Source organism: Schistocerca nitens, chromosome 3 (assembly GCF_023898315.1).
Source record: "Schistocerca nitens isolate TAMUIC-IGC-003100 chromosome 3, iqSchNite1.1, whole genome shotgun sequence".
Classification (NCBI taxonomy): domain Eukaryota; kingdom Metazoa; phylum Arthropoda; class Insecta; order Orthoptera; family Acrididae; genus Schistocerca; species Schistocerca nitens.
Genome location: NC_064616.1, coordinates 571,676,466 through 571,692,064, shown reverse-complemented (window position 1 = coordinate 571,692,064; position 15,599 = coordinate 571,676,466). Strand labels below are relative to the sequence as shown.

The 15,599-nt window shown below is 41.6% G+C and overlaps 1 protein-coding gene across 2 annotated transcripts in view; it reads right to left on the bottom strand.

The window, feature by feature from the left end:
- LOC126248481 (aspartate--tRNA ligase, cytoplasmic) overlaps positions 1–15,599 on the bottom strand; it is a 105,683-nt gene that overhangs the window by 11,412 nt on the left and 78,672 nt on the right. Inside the window, exons 10-13 of one of the 2 annotated variants that reach the window (XR_007545492.1) lie at positions 10,950–11,030; positions 10,483–10,594; positions 9,930–10,110; positions 5,690–5,899 (exon numbers count right to left, since the gene is read on the bottom strand). Coding sequence is in view for 1 of the 2 variants with exons in the window: in XM_049949499.1 (XP_049805456.1) it covers positions 9,947–10,110; positions 10,483–10,594; positions 10,950–11,030 (357 nt within the window). In the remaining variant the exon portion in view is untranslated. The remainder of the gene's footprint in view (positions 1–5,689; positions 5,900–9,929; positions 10,111–10,482; positions 10,595–10,949; positions 11,031–15,599) is intronic. The other variant, XM_049949499.1, reaches the window with a different exon arrangement.

Below are 15,599 nucleotides of genomic sequence, written 5' to 3'. Positions count from 1 at the left end.
TCTTAGTACTGACTGTCTGCCTTTGAGGTCGAGTTCTTTGTGAGCTACAAAAGACTGTTACAATGAGTTTCAATTTCAACTTGCTCATTCAGAGGGGAACCTGAGGTGTGCCATTCATAAGTATGGCACCCTTTCTCTGGGTCATAGCCAAACACTTTTCTTTCAATGCTGGTAATGACACTGTCCAGCAAATAGGGTTTAATTTGTAAACATTCCAAAGTTCACTTGTGATCACCACTCAGTTGTTCTTGTGATTGTCAGTTAATAGTTTCTGGATCAGCTTGGCCAAAATTTTCCTCACGTTCAAACTGTCACCAGCTATATCATAGACATTGGTTTAGGGCTAATTGTATAAATATCACTGACGGGGGGTATCAATTTTTACCTTCATTCAGAAACTGAACTCTGTTCAGAAATCTGCTCTACTGTGTAACACTAAACTTGAATCTAGTGAACGAGGTTTAGTGTTGATCTAAATTAGCACAAAACATGCTTGGCAACACTGCTAGAAGCAGTTACTCAAATGATTACTGTATCATGCTTCAGCCAAAGATATTAATCTTACATCACACATACATACTATTTATAAATGAAGGTGTCATATTGCAAAGATTGAGAAAGTACACAGAAAAAGATATGATCTTGAAACTTCTCCTCAGTCAAAAAATATTTATACCTGGAAATTATACTCTCCCAGTATAAGGACACAACAGGAAGCAAAACGCTGATAAAGTTACTGCAGCCTACAAACAAAAAGCCTCAAAAGAAATTAATGTTGACTTTAATTCACAAAATATTGAAGCAAATCATGACTAGGAAAGTTTGAGAATGTGATATGACATTATCAAGGAAAGGACCAAGAAAACATTCACACATGAAAACTTACAATGTTAAGACACAATTTACAGTTATTACATTTCAGTTTTATATGGATACTTGTGTTGTTGTAAACTGAAGCAAGAACAGTGTCAAAACTTATTGAGGTCGAAATACATAAAAACAGAGGTGATACTTGCACTAGGTTTACTGTTACAAAAATTGGACAGAAGCCAACTGCATCCCTGAAGCCACAATTTACTCATATTGACAACCGATATGACGATAATGCAGATTTTCTTGCTGAAGTTACAGTGGTGCTTTGCATAGATTTTAATGTGCTCAGATATTTTTTTTAACTAATTTGCTAAATAAAACGTAATTTTTAATATTATTCATAACATTCTTGTTCATTTCTTGTTCTGATACAGATTTAAACAACACTGAACGCTCTAGTTGCTCCCCATCATTAAATGAGAAGCTGACTGTAACTTCAAATGAAAATATTGTTCTCCTTGTTGGTGACATTGAAAATGAAGACAAAGCAGAGAATTTTTATGTTGAGCTGGTAAGGACAATAGGGTAACTTACCTGTGACACCAATACATAACATATTTTAAAGTAAAAGTAACATCTAATTACAAGAAGGCATGCAACACACAAGATGCAATTTTGTTATAGAATCTACAATCTTAGAATCCTACCTAACAAAGTCCTTGATATGAAATGCCAATTTTACAAAAAAAAAATATTGGAGTACCTTAAAAGCAAACATAAAATAAAAATACAGGCCTGCTTGTGCAACATGAAATAAGAATGGTAACACTGAAACCAGAGAAATTAAAAGAAATTAAAAGTAAATCAGCCTTTCAAACACATTTTGTAAATTAATTCCAATTTTGTAACTGTTTTTTATGTAAATACGTTGTTGTCGTCGTAACTGCTGTCTGTGTCACGTCTGCTGTGCAGCGAGCTGTGTTAATTTAAGTATTAACTGTATTTTTCTTACTTGTCACTTGTTCTTCCATGTGTTTTTGTTTTTAGGAAGCTTTAATTTTCGAGTGCTAGTAATAGTGTTCCATAGATTTCGTGTTTTGTTTTGAATACAGTCAGAGAGAGTACCTTTAGCCAGCTGTAGTGCCAGTAGTGGTAGTGTTTGTTTTGAATACAGTCCAGAGACAGGTAGTGCTATTTTCATTGTTTCCAACAAGAAGTGTCTAGTAACCACAGTTTAGTCAGCTATCAGCCGCACTTTAGTGAATTAGTAGTCTAGTTAAAAGTTGATTAACACTCTACAGTAAATTGATTTCTTAGGACGGATAGGATGCGTGACTGCTGTGTACAGATGCAGGAGGAGCTGGCCACTGTTCGTGAACAGCTGAGCGTGCTGATGGCCGCGGTCAGCCATCTTCAGGCTGCTGCCTCGTAGTGTAGTGGCAGTGGGGAGTCTTGTGCGTCACATGGTACACCCCAAGTGTTCCATGCTTCACCCATGGTCGCTGCTGTCGAAACATCTTCGCGGGTACCAGGCGTGGTTGGGCCACCCTCTCCCCAAGGGGAGTGGCGGGTTCAGCGGCGTTCACGGCACATGAGGCAGAGGGTCAATGTGGAGGCTGGCCGTGTGGCATTGCCTGCTCTGCCTGTGAGTGGACATGTGGCCGCTCCTTCAGCAAGGTCCGAGCAGGCCCACAGGGGGAGGGGTTTACTAGTGAGTGATTGGGAGCTCTAACATAAAGCGGGTGATGGAGTCCCTTAGGAAAATAGCGGAAAGGTCGGGGAAGAAGGCCAGTGTTCACCCTGTCTGCTTGCCGGGGGGTCTCATCCGAGATGTGGAGGAGGCCCTGTCGGCGGCGATCAAGAGCACTGGGTGCACCCGACTGCAACTTGTTGCTCACGTCGGCACCAATGGCTCCTGCCGTCTGGGTTCAGAGGTCATCCTCAGTTCATACAGGCAGTTGACGGAGTTGGTGAGGGTGGAAAGCCTCACTCGCGGGGTGGAATCTGAGCTACCTATTTGTAGTATCGTTCCCAGAAGCGATTGCGATCCTCCAGTTTAGAGCCGAGTGGAAGGCTTAAACCAGAGGCTCAGACAATTCTGTGGAGATCTGGGTGCAAATTTCTCGACCTCCGCTATCTGGTGGAGAAATGTAGGGTCCCCCTGAATAGGTCAGGCATGCACTACACGCAGGAAGCGGCTACAAGGGTATAGCGGAGTACCTGTGGAGTGCACATATGGGTTTTTTAGGTTAGAGAATTCCCTTCCTAGGCCCGACAAGATGCCTCCTGAGCCGCGACAAGGTAGCAGTAGGCAAAACGCAACAGGGAATGACAATATTAATGTGGAATAAGTAAACTGCAGTAGCGTCTATAGAAAGGCCTCAGAACTGCTCTGATTAATAAACGGTCACAATGTCCACATAGTACTAGGGACGGAAAGTTGGCTGAAACCAGATGTAATGAAATTCTAAACTCAGATTGGAATGTATACCGCAGAGACACACTTGACAATAAAGGGGGAGGCGTGTTTATAGCGATAAAGAGTGCAATAGTATCGAAGGAAATTGACAGAGATCCGAAATGTGAAATAATTTGGGTGAGGGTCACGGTTAAAGCAGGCTCAAACATGGTAACTGGATATCTCTATAGGTCCCCTGGCTCAGCAGCTGTTGTGGCAGAGCACCTGAAGGAAAATTTGGAAAATATTTTGAGTAGATTTCCCCACCATGTTATAGTTCTGGGTGGAGATTTTAATTTGCCGGATACAGACTGGGAGACTCAAACGTTCGTAACGGGTGGCAGGGACAAAGAATCCAGTGAAATTTTTTTTAGTGCTTTATCTGAAAACTACCTTGAGCAGTTTAATAGAGAACCGACTCGTGGCCATAACATATTAGACCTTCTGGTGACAAACAGAGCCGAACTATTTGAAACAGTTAACGCAGAACAGGGAATCAGCGATCATAAAGCGGTTACTGCATCGATGATTTCAGCCGTAAATAGAAATATTAAAAAAGGTAGGAAGATTTTTCTGTTTAGCAAAAGTGACAAAAAGCAGATTTCAGAGCACTTGACAACTCAACACAAAAGTTTTGTCGCAAGTACAGATAGTGTTGAGGATCAGTGGACCAAGTTCAAAACCATCGTACAATATGCATTGTATGAGTATGTGAACAGACAGCGTTGAGGATCAGTGAACAAAATTCAAAACCATCGTACAACATGCATTAGATGCGTATGTGCCAAGCAAGATCGTAACAGATAGAAAAGAGCCACCGCGGTACAACAACAGAGTTAGAAAACTGCTGCAGAAGCAAAGGGAACTTCACAGCAAACATAAATATAGCCAAAGCCTTGCAGACAAACAAAAAGTATGCGAAGCAAAATGTAGTGTGAGGAGGGCTATGCGACAGTTCTATGCACTGACTTGGCTGAAAATCCTAAGAAATTTTGGTCTTATGTCAAAGCAGAAGGTGGATCAAAACAAAATGTCCAGACATATATATAAACAAAGATGATGTGACTGCTACTTGAGCTTCGGAAACATTCTGTAAGAGGTGTTCAATCATTACTGACTGCTGTCGAACTACATGTACGAAACTTCTCACAGCAAAGCTTTCAAATTCTTCTTTCTTATTACGTCATTAAAGTCTATAAAATGTTTTAAAATAATCAGATTAATTACAAATTGTCTCCAAGAAGATCACTTATTATCTGCATTCACTACTTACAAAGCTAACAATTTCGTTTACCTAACCTTATCAGATAAAAAAAAAAAAAAAAATAGTTTGTGTGTGTGTGTGTGTGTGTGTGTGTGTGTGTGTGTGTGTGTTTTATTCACATATTTATGTAACATTTTTGTGTCAATAATAACTTCTTTATTATTTACTTCTTTTGAACTCACATTTGTACGAAACAAAAGCATTGTTTTGTAAAGTCATTACATTGTGACTGATGATTGCAATTGAGTATCACTTGATCTGTGTCATTTCACCAGTCAGTTATGGCCCGAGTTCATGATCATATAACCTGAGATTAGTAGTTATACAATGTAATTTCCAAGTTCATCTTGATATGAGGTAATTTTCTGTGTTAATCTAAGGTCAACTGGTTTCACACGATTGGCCCCAAGAGCCTATGCTATGATCTGCACACTCACTCAACAATTAGTCTTCATAAGATGAACATGACACACATTTGGCCACTTTTGTTGGCTGATGGCCACACACGATGGGATTCATCTTCCACCTCTTTGCTGCCAAACTTTAATATCTTTAACCACCTTGAAACTTAAATAATTTAGTACATATTGGTTAAACTACTGTAGAGTTTAGCACAGAACTTTAACATGTATGGTTATTCACACATTTACTCCATCGTGTGTACTGACACAAGCAGGAAGTTTACATAAATATCAATAATGATGCTGCAAGAGCTCAGAGCAGACTGAGGTAAGCAGCACTGCAAAGCTACGAGTCGTCTTTATCTAACTTGGCCATTCTGAATATTTTCGAACCAATAGGGACACTGGAGAAAAACTGCATTACTTTTCAAACAAACCTTGTACAGTCAAACCTCCATATAAAGATTATCAATACAACGATAAACCCGGGTACAGCGATAATTTTATATGGCACCGGCTGAGTTCCTATATGTACTATGTTAATGACCCCTCATTACAATGATGAAGTAAATTTAGCAACACCCTGTTATAACGAAGACAAAATTGAGGTATTTACTATTTCCTACTTCTAAGAAGCTCACTATAGCGGTAAATATTGTTTATTTAGCTACTAGACTTTCAGCGCTTTACTATGGAAACTTCACTACATACTACAGTACTGTATTTATTCTAGCAGTAAAGAGAAAAGCGTACAGCTGCAGGCGAGCTGTGCTGAGCGGCAAACATCAAAGAGCTCCTTTGTTTGAACGAGTGTTTAGTTTGTCCATTTTTGAGCTTCAGTAGCAGACAGAAGTGTTTTGTTGGGCTCACACATAGCTAATGTCCGTGATTTTTGCAATCTGAATATTTTTAGTTGATGTAAACACTTTGGACTTCACTACGATTTGGACAATGGCTGGAACTCTGAAACAAATAAGGAGGTTCTCAGAGACATAGATAACAGAATGAAACAAGTAGACATGGGGAGGAAGTATGGACTTGCACAATCAATGTTAGCTACATTACCTAAAAAATAAAAAACTGAAGAAAGTTTTGTAGATGGCAAATTTAACCCTCCAAGAAAAAGAATGAAGATGGCTGCGGCTGCTGCTGCTGATGATGTGGACAGTGCTACACTGCAATGGTTTAATGATATGCATGCGCAGAATTTACCAATTGATGGTCCGTTGATATGTTAAAAAGCCTTAGATTTCACAAAGTTGCTTGGTGATTACAACTTTAAGGCAAGTAATGGATGGTTGCAAAGATTTAAGGAAAGTCATGGGATCATTTTAAAGTAATTTCAGGAGAAGAAAAATCAGCATCTTAAGGTCATGCAGAATTTTGGATGAAAAACACCATGTGTAAACTGTTAGAAAAAATACAGTCCTGAAAATTTGTACAACACAGACGAGAATGTGATTGTGAACTGATGGAAAAACGCAAGAATTTCCAAAAGTCCAGTCGTTGGTGAGAATATTGTGGTCGATGAAAAATGCAGGATGATATTCAAAGTGACCTGGAGATTTATTCAGCAGTTACTGGTATAATGATAGATGTTTCAGCAGTTGAATACTTGTCACTGGATTATGAAGTGTTCGTGTTTGAAGCACAAACCAACAAATCTATCTTCAAAGTGTTAAAGGGTAATTCGCCTGTTGAAGATTCCGATGATGACAGTGATGTTATAAGTGTGACCCCCACTCTGATGGAGCTAATAGGTCAGTTGGAAACCATTCAGCAAGTAGCATCTTCAATCCCCAGTGTTTCAGCACAGCAAATGATTGTGTTAAAGGAGATATAGACAATATTCACAAGAGAACCTTTAAGAAAAAAGAAACAAAGGAAAATAAGTTAATTTTTCTGCACACGAACTCAAGATATTTTACAGGTACAATATTAATAAATTAAGTAAACAAAATGTGTTTCATTATTTGTCTTTCAATGTTATTTTTCATCAGAAAAGTGCTACAGTAATGTACTTCACAGCCACGAAAACGTGACTTCTTGCTCCAAGTCAAAATAAAAAAACCTCATTAGAATTATAACTCTGGTACAACGATTTATATTTCATGGTCCCATGAAATTCTTTATACTTAGGTTTGACTGTATATCAGAATTCTTTTGTGAAGTGTTACCTCACAGTGCTATTCCCTTCTACTTCTCTTCTTCAGGGTCATTTAAAGATTAATATTTTGACACATTTTGTTGATGAACATATAGTTGTTCACTGCAGTGACAACACTACAAGCCAGCTAAACGGTAAGGAACAACAAAAGAAAACACCAGTAAGCAATATCAAAAAATACCCTATTTGGATATCACTTTTTAAAACAAAGAAACAAATCATTTTATGCCCTTTTATTCTGTGTAACAGTTTACGACAGCACTCATCACACACTGTCAAAGTAAGCTGTCGACCCACAGTGTAATACAGATTTACAGTAAAAAAAAAAAAAAAACACTGTTCATTTGTAAACAATGGTCAAAATAGTTGAGGAATTAGTTGGCAAAATGCACTTTATATAATCTCTTAATTCACTCTGCTATAAACAATAGTATGGGACACTATAGGATAACAGGGTGTCTACACGGACAAGGAAAAATTATTCCCGGATTTTTCCCGGTTGAAAATACACTTTCTCCCGGGTGAAAACACACTTTTTCCATATTAAGTGACAGTATACTTTTTCTCGGCACTTATCAATCCTTTTATGGTTTATGGTTTTATACACCAGCGTAGAATTTCCCAGCACTTTAGAAAATGAAACTCAGCGGAAAAAAACACTTTTGGAAAGATCTTTGATGTGCAGCAACATATACACTGCATATCTCTCTGTTACGAAGGTATAAATTCGTATTCCACCAAACACCGCATGTTACTTTCCCAAGCATTAAAATCGAGATTGCGACACGCTTTTGTAAGCCAGTCACAGTTCATGTCACCTGATCTCGCCAGCTGATGACAGCATTTGACACGTGAGGTAGTCGGCCAATAGCAAGATCACTCTTAAGTAGCGCGAACACACAAATAAGAAAAATTAATGGCTTAAATTAATGTACAATTGTTGCTACAAGAAAAGCAAAGCTATCACATATAATATTGGTCTCTAAGATTAATAAGCTGCAAGAGAAGCTAAGCTTCCACATATATTGTTGATCTTTTTTGCGCGTCATACATCACATAAATGTGCCAGTAAAATTTTTTAATAACGACGTAAATGTCTGATCTTCTGTGCTCGAAATTCTTCATATGGTCATCCCCAAAGAGTTGATTTTTAAATGACAGTCAAACGCTCTGTGATTTAAAAAATTCATCGTACACTTTCTCACATAGTTTATCTTACATAAAAGGAAATTTACTTTGAAAGTAACGCTTTTCAAAGCAATATTGGCAATATTTTTCCATGACCTATTAGAAAGGTATGTTTCAGCAGTTGCCAGAGCGCGCCAGATAACAGGCGTCACTGCACTTGCGCAGCTACGATGACGCAGGAAGCCCGCATGTTCGTACGTGTGAAACATTAAAAGATCTTGCATTAAAACGAATTTAATGTAAAAAACTGTCACGTCACACTCATTGGAGGCAATTTGTTGTTAAGAAGCACTGCACAGTCTTCCTAAAGCCTTTGACACACTTTGCTGTTGGCAGACGCTTGTATGAGCACTGTGTTTTGTTGTTGTATATGGCGCATTTTCATTGCAACTTAAGTTTTATTTTCGTTTTTTTTTTCTCTCGTTCATGTTTTGTGGCTGCAGTATTATTCTGCAGAAGTGGGCTGCAGTAAATTGTTCTGTTACAGTATTGGTTCTTACCAGTCTAAATCACAAAAATTTACCTGAAAACTAAAACAATGAAAAATTCCCGGAACTCAAAAAGATTCCCGGGTTTTTCCCGGTTTTCTCCCAGATGAAAAAATTCCCGGGTTTTTCCCGGATCTCCCGGTTGTCCCGGGTCATAGACACCCTGGATAAACAATAATGTACCAGAGCATATGAATGTAATACGCAGTAATTATTGTCTGTATGACTCAAGACATAAGTCATACTCTCGCCTTATGGCACGCACAGCCCACAAAATGTGTTCTACGTGGAAAACTCTGTCAGTCATAAAAATTTCAAACCTTCTTGTCATCTATCTGCCATTCAACTGTTTCACATAAAGATCCGTGTAACCACCAAAGTTGATATTTGTTCATCAGCTCACGATCACAATATTGGGATGGTTCATCATGAACACTGCTGCAGACATTCCTGACGGATATCCTGTATTCTGATATTCCTTGCAAGGCTCAATGTAATCAAGGAGTTGCATCCTGCCATCTATTAGAACAAGCTATGCACAAGAGGGAATCATTAATTTTGACTGTGCCAATGCACAATGTAATACTAATTTACTTCATATACTTCTTTTTGTTTAAAAGCAAGCAAACAGTCATAAAAATCACTCTTTGGGAAACTCGAACTGCCTTTGCTATGTCACATTACTGCAGCACTATATTTCTATTATTGAACACTAGCACTGGGCACCTACAGCTTCTGAGGTTGCAAAATTTGTGTGTTGCCTCACTCACCAGCAATGTATTCAACCGATGTGTCAAAGTGATGTAAGCTGCCTTTTTCTCCGCCCGCAGGAATACTATGTGGTCATACTTCAAGCTGCCCCAAAACACAATAATCTCTGACCAGGATGTATTAAAACATTGTCATGAATCCATTAACTGATCTTACCAGTGTACATTAACTACTTCAGTTAGCAAAAAAGTTGTACAGGATTCTTTACTTCTAAACTGCACTGCCGTGGTGTTCGCTCCTCTTCGTATGTTTTTCAAAATTATCTCACCTTTATTAGTACAATCTTAACATATCCAGTAGGTACTTTAGTAGCGACATAAGAATGTGAAAATATAGAAAAATCAATAACATGGGGACACTTCAGACATTGTTTAATTACCTTCTATAACAGAGTCCTCATGGAGTTACTCTTTTTGGATCACGAGGGAACAATGATGTTTTACGAATATTATCCAAACCCAAGTACAACATCACAACTCTTTCCAATCCAATTCCACCTCCTGCATGTGGTGGGCATCCATAACGGAATGAATCAATGTAAGGTTTGATCTTTTCAATATCTGAAAGAATATTGGAAAAGAAAAATATTAGGATTTCACCTGAATCTGCAACACTATAGAAAAAAAAAAAACCACTGAAATGGGAGTCTTCATTTTGTGGTTTTTATTTCATATGACAATGAAGTTTAACTAAGTTTCATAATACAACTATCCTGAGTACAGGGATTTAGAGATGTTTTACAGAGGTAACTTATAACAATCACGGCAGACTGCAAAAAAGCAAAAATAAACAGTAGCAAAATATGGCACTTGTTGCACAAGAAGACATGATCAATGGAGGCAGAAACTTAACAACTGGTTTTGCTCTGAACATCAAACAAAGTGATGAATAAACTGAATAAGTTTGTCCAACAGAAAATAATTACAACTTACCAACGCCAAGTAGTTTTGCCCTTTCAGTCAAAAATTCTGGGTCATGAATTCTCTGTGCACCAGAGAGTATTTCTTCGCCTCTCATGAACATATCATAAGAGTTTGACTTTTTCTGCAAGGAAAAAAATTCACTTGTGAATAGATGACAAAAGAAAAGCAGTCACATGGAACCTGAAGATTAATAATTATTTAAGTAACAACACAAACTGAAACATATAGAACAAAATTTTAGCAATTTAATTGAGGGAATTTTTCCATCAAATTTGTAAGGACGGATTTAAACAAATTCCCAGGAAACACTATCAGAAAGGGTAAATCCTTTATTCTTGTTCAGAGAGCATAAGAGTTGTGCACACTCAACAAGTTTAAATACAGCTGCACAAAGACAGTGAAATATTTTAATCAAAATAAAAAATTATACAAATCATCAGAATTAAAATTACTCAGATATAAACTGTAGAACTTACATTGTCTTTTGGATCGGGCATAGTGTAGAAGGGCCTCACTGCAAGAGGATATTTATCCAGAATATAAAAATCAGTGTCATACTGCAAAATAAAAACTTATGTTAAATGCACTTATAGTGATTCAACAATATTTACACGTTTTTCAGAATGTTGTCTTTAAGAGTAATTAATATAAGATGTAGCATTTCTGGATAAGTAGAAAGATAAAATGCTCACTGATGCACAAACATTTTTAATCTGCATTTAAATTTTAATAATTGATGGACAGTAATGCATTAATATCACTGTAATAAGGTAATCAGCTGATCAAATCATCTTATACATGATGCCACTTACATTAAATGTAAAGCTGTTGTGACAGTGCCACGAGATTTAAAAGTGCCGCTACGTCAGTACGCGAACACGGCGATAGAGGCGCTCCGCAGCTCGACCGAGGGCAGGAGCGCCACCTAGCTATGAACGGCACCGGCCGCATGTCACGGCATGGCACGGCAGTCGAATGACAGATATGGAGTTAATAGCATGTAACCCGCTATTGTTTCTACTTTTGTATATCCATGCAATTTATTAGTGATTAAAGGTTATAACACTTTTTGGCGACGAGGTCGGATATTTTTTTTCCTGCGTTGTGGAATTGTGTGTTCGTGTCGGGGCAGACATGGAACAGCTTATGCAAGTGCTCATTGAACAACAAACACAGCTGACGGCTGCTATTCAGGCACAACAAACACAGCTGACGGCTGCTATTCAGGCGTTGTCGACGTCGCTTACTCATCGTCTGTCTTCCTCTTCTCCGCCTCCGTTCCCTCCTTACGACGAGGCCGCTGAAGACTGGGAGCATTATGAGAAGCGTTTGCGGCAACACTTCTTGGCTTTTGGCGTTGTCGACGCTCCTATGTGTAAGTCGTTATTTCTATCTTGGATTTCCCCACGGATCTATCAGCTGCTATCTCAGTTAGCCCCTCTGCGGGAACCTGCCTCTCTGTCCTTCCAAGAAATGTGTGAATTATAGTCTATTACCGAAAAAACACCCACGTCATTGCCGCCCGCATGGCGTTCTACCGGTGTCGTAAACAGCCCCATCAATCTTACCGGGCTTGGGCGGCGGAACTACACGGTCTGAGTAGGAAATGTCAGTTTGTCACGGACACTCATCATGAGTCTTATGGTGATTCAATGGTTCGGGACGCTATTCTACGGCTTGCTCCTGATAAAGAAGTTCGGCAACGTGCCTCACAACTGCCAAACCCGTCGTTGTCGGAAGTTCTCAGCATCACTCAATCTTTTGAAGTGTCTCACACTGCTGGTGCGCAAATAGACGCGTAGTGTCATGTAGGCGCTGTACAGACCACTTTTGACGTGGACAATTTGCCCGTTTCACAGGGGAACGACAATGTGGTGGCGGTTCACTCGCATCAACGACGTCGCGTTGGGCCACCCCGCTCGCAACGAAAACAGCAACCACAGAAGCAGGTTCGTTCCGCACTTCCTTCTTGTCCACGTTGTTTCGTACAGCATGACAGGGCCTTGTGTCCAAAACGTTGGGCCACGTGTAATTCATGTAGGAAGAGAGGCCACATTGCTTCTGTGTGTCAGTCCCCTGAAGTTCCTGTCGACGAGGACGAGGCATCGGACATGGATGTTAACTGTGTGCTTTCTCAAACAAATAAGTTGTTTGTTACTGTTCGTGTTCTGGATCAAGACATCCGCATGCAAGTGGACACTGGCTCTGCAGTAACTCTCATTAATTCTCGCACGTATTTGGAGTTGGGCTCCCCTCCCTTGTCTTCCGTTACGCGAAATCTGCGAACTTATAATAAGCAGAAAATTCCTATCGTTGGCCAGTTTGATGCTTCCACTGCCTACAAGTCTGTTGTTTGGCCCCTCACGTTGTATGTGGTGGATCACGCGGGCACGGAAAACCTGTTCGGTTATGATGCTTTCCAGTTGTTCGGGTTCTCCATTGATGATGATGTGCACCTCATATCTGAGGATATTCCGTATCAACAGCTGGATGGATTGTGTTCTGAATTCTCGTCCGTGTTCTCTGCTGGTCTGGGTCGTGCCAAGGATTTTGAAGCCCACATTACTCTTAAACCTACAGCTCGCCCTAAGTTTTTCCGGGCACGCCCTATTCCGATGGCGTTGCGTGCACCTGTCAAGGCTGAGATAGACAGGTTAACAGCTTCAGGGATTCTCCTTCCTCTTACCTCCAGTGAAGGGGCATCGCCAATCGTGGTGGTTTCTAAACCAAATGGGAGTCTGCGATTGTGTGGTGATTTTAAAGCCACTGTCAACGCTCAGAGCCTCATTGACATTTATCCTCTTCCCCGTCCTGAGGAGTTATTTCAAATGGTTCAAATGGCTCTGAGCACTATGGGACTCAACTGCTGTGGTCATAAGTCCCCTAGAACTTAGAACTACTTAAACCTAACTAACCTAAGGACAGCACACAACACCCAGCCATCACGAGGCAGAGAAAATCCCTGACCCCGCCGGGAATCGAACCCGGGAACCCGGGCGTGGGAAGCGAGAACGCTACCGCACGACCACGAGATGCGGGCGAGGAGTTATTTACCAAGCTCGCTGGGGGCCAGTTCTTTTCCAAACTTGACTTATAGGAGGCATACCATCAGTTGCCGTTAGATGCGTCTTCCAAGGAATTTCTCGTCATCAACACTCCTTGTGGGTTGTATCAGTACCAGCGGTTACTATTTGGCGTCGCTAACGCGCCGGCCATTTTTCAGCGGTTTCTGGAACATCTCACGGCTTCCATTCCCGGCTGCATCAACTACCTGGATGACATTGTTGTCACGGGGGCCTCCACTGAGGAGCACCTTCGCAATTTGCTTTCACAGTTTTGGGTTCTGCATTCGGCTGGGTTGAAGTGCAATCTGGACAAGTCACAGTTCTTCCAACCCTCCATTGTTTATCTTGGTTTCCACTTGTCCCGTGAGGGTATACGTCCTCTACGACAGCACATTGCGGCCATTACCGCTCTACCCCAGCCGTCTACTGTCACAGAACTTCAGGTGTTTCTAGGCAAGATTGCTTATTATCACAAATTCATTCCATCCGCGGCGGCGGTGGCTCATCCTCTGCATCAGCTGTTATGCAAAAACGTTCCTTTCTGTTGGTCCGACGAGTGTGAGCAGGCTTTTGTCCGCCTGAAGGCTCATTTGCTGTCGGCGCCTTGTCTTGCCACGTTCCGTCCGGGTCAGCACTTGGTTCTGGCGACTGACGCGTCACAGTATGGCCTAGGGGCTGTTCTCGCCCATCGGTATGAGGATGGGTCGGAACGACCCATCGCCTACGCTTCCAAGACCCTCAACGATGCCCAACGGCGTTACTCTAAAATCGAAAAGGAGGCACTCGCTATCATTTATGCTCTAAAAAAGTTCAGCATTTTTTTTGTATGGTTCTAAGATTCACCTCATCACCGACCACAAGCCGCTGGTCTCTCTGTTCAGCCCCTCGGCGTCGCTTCCAGATAAGGCAGCTCACCGCCTGCAACGTTGGGCCTTATACTTGTCTCGTTTTCACTATGAGATTCACTATCGCCCCACGGCCCAGCACGCCAACGCTGACGCGTTGTCGCGTTTGCCGATGGGCCCCGACCCGGTTTTCGATCGAGATGAACTACTCCTTTTCCACATTGATGAGGAAGAACGTCTTGCGGTCGAGGGTTTTTCACTTACAGGTTCGCAGGTCGCGTCGGCCACTGCGCAGGACCCGGTCCTGCGTCAGGTGATCGGTTTTGTTCAACGGGGTTGGCCGGACAGGACCAAGGGCCGGGCATCGGATCCCCTTCGCAACTACCATGCCTTGCGCCTTCATCTGTCTGTTCGTGAGGGTGTTGTTCTTTTGGCCACGGATGGCGCATCTCCACGGGTCGTGGTGCCAGCCTCTCTTCGCAAAGATGTTCTCAAACTATTGCATGAAGGCCATTGGGGGATTTCTCGGACTAAGTCCCTGGCCCGCAGGCACGTTTATTAGCCCGGTATTGATTCGGACATCGCTCACATGGTCGCTGCGTGTGGTCAGTGTGCTCAACAACTGGCTGCACCCCGTACAATGCCCTCTCCGTGGCCTGATCCGGTGCAGCCGTGGGAACGGGTGCACGCTGACTTTGCCGGCCCCTTCCTCGGCACTTATTGGCTACTGTTGATTGACGCCTTCTCGAAGTTTCCGTTTGTTGTTCGATGTCCGTCGCCCACCACTGCGGCGACGACACAGGCTTTGTCCAAAATCTTTGCACTAGAAGGTCTTCCATCCACGATTGTCACGGACAATGGCCCTCAGTTCTCTTCGCAGGCCTTCCGTGATTTTTGTGCTGGACAAGGGATTCATCATGTTACAGCACCGCCCTTCCATCCCCAATCGAATGGGGAGGTCGAGCGTCTTGTCCGCACTTTCAAAAGCCAGATGAAAAAATTCCTTAGTGATTTTTCCACAGATGACGCTCTGTTGCAATTTCTGAGTTCTTATCGCTTCACGCGTCTGGGTGATCGCAGCCCTGCTGAACTCTTGCATGGCCGCCAACCGCGCACTCTACTGCACCTGCTTCACCCTGTCAGGCCTTGTACTGTGTCCCCTAGTGCGGGAAAATACTCGGTGGGCGCCGACGTGTAGGCACAAGGGTATGGATCT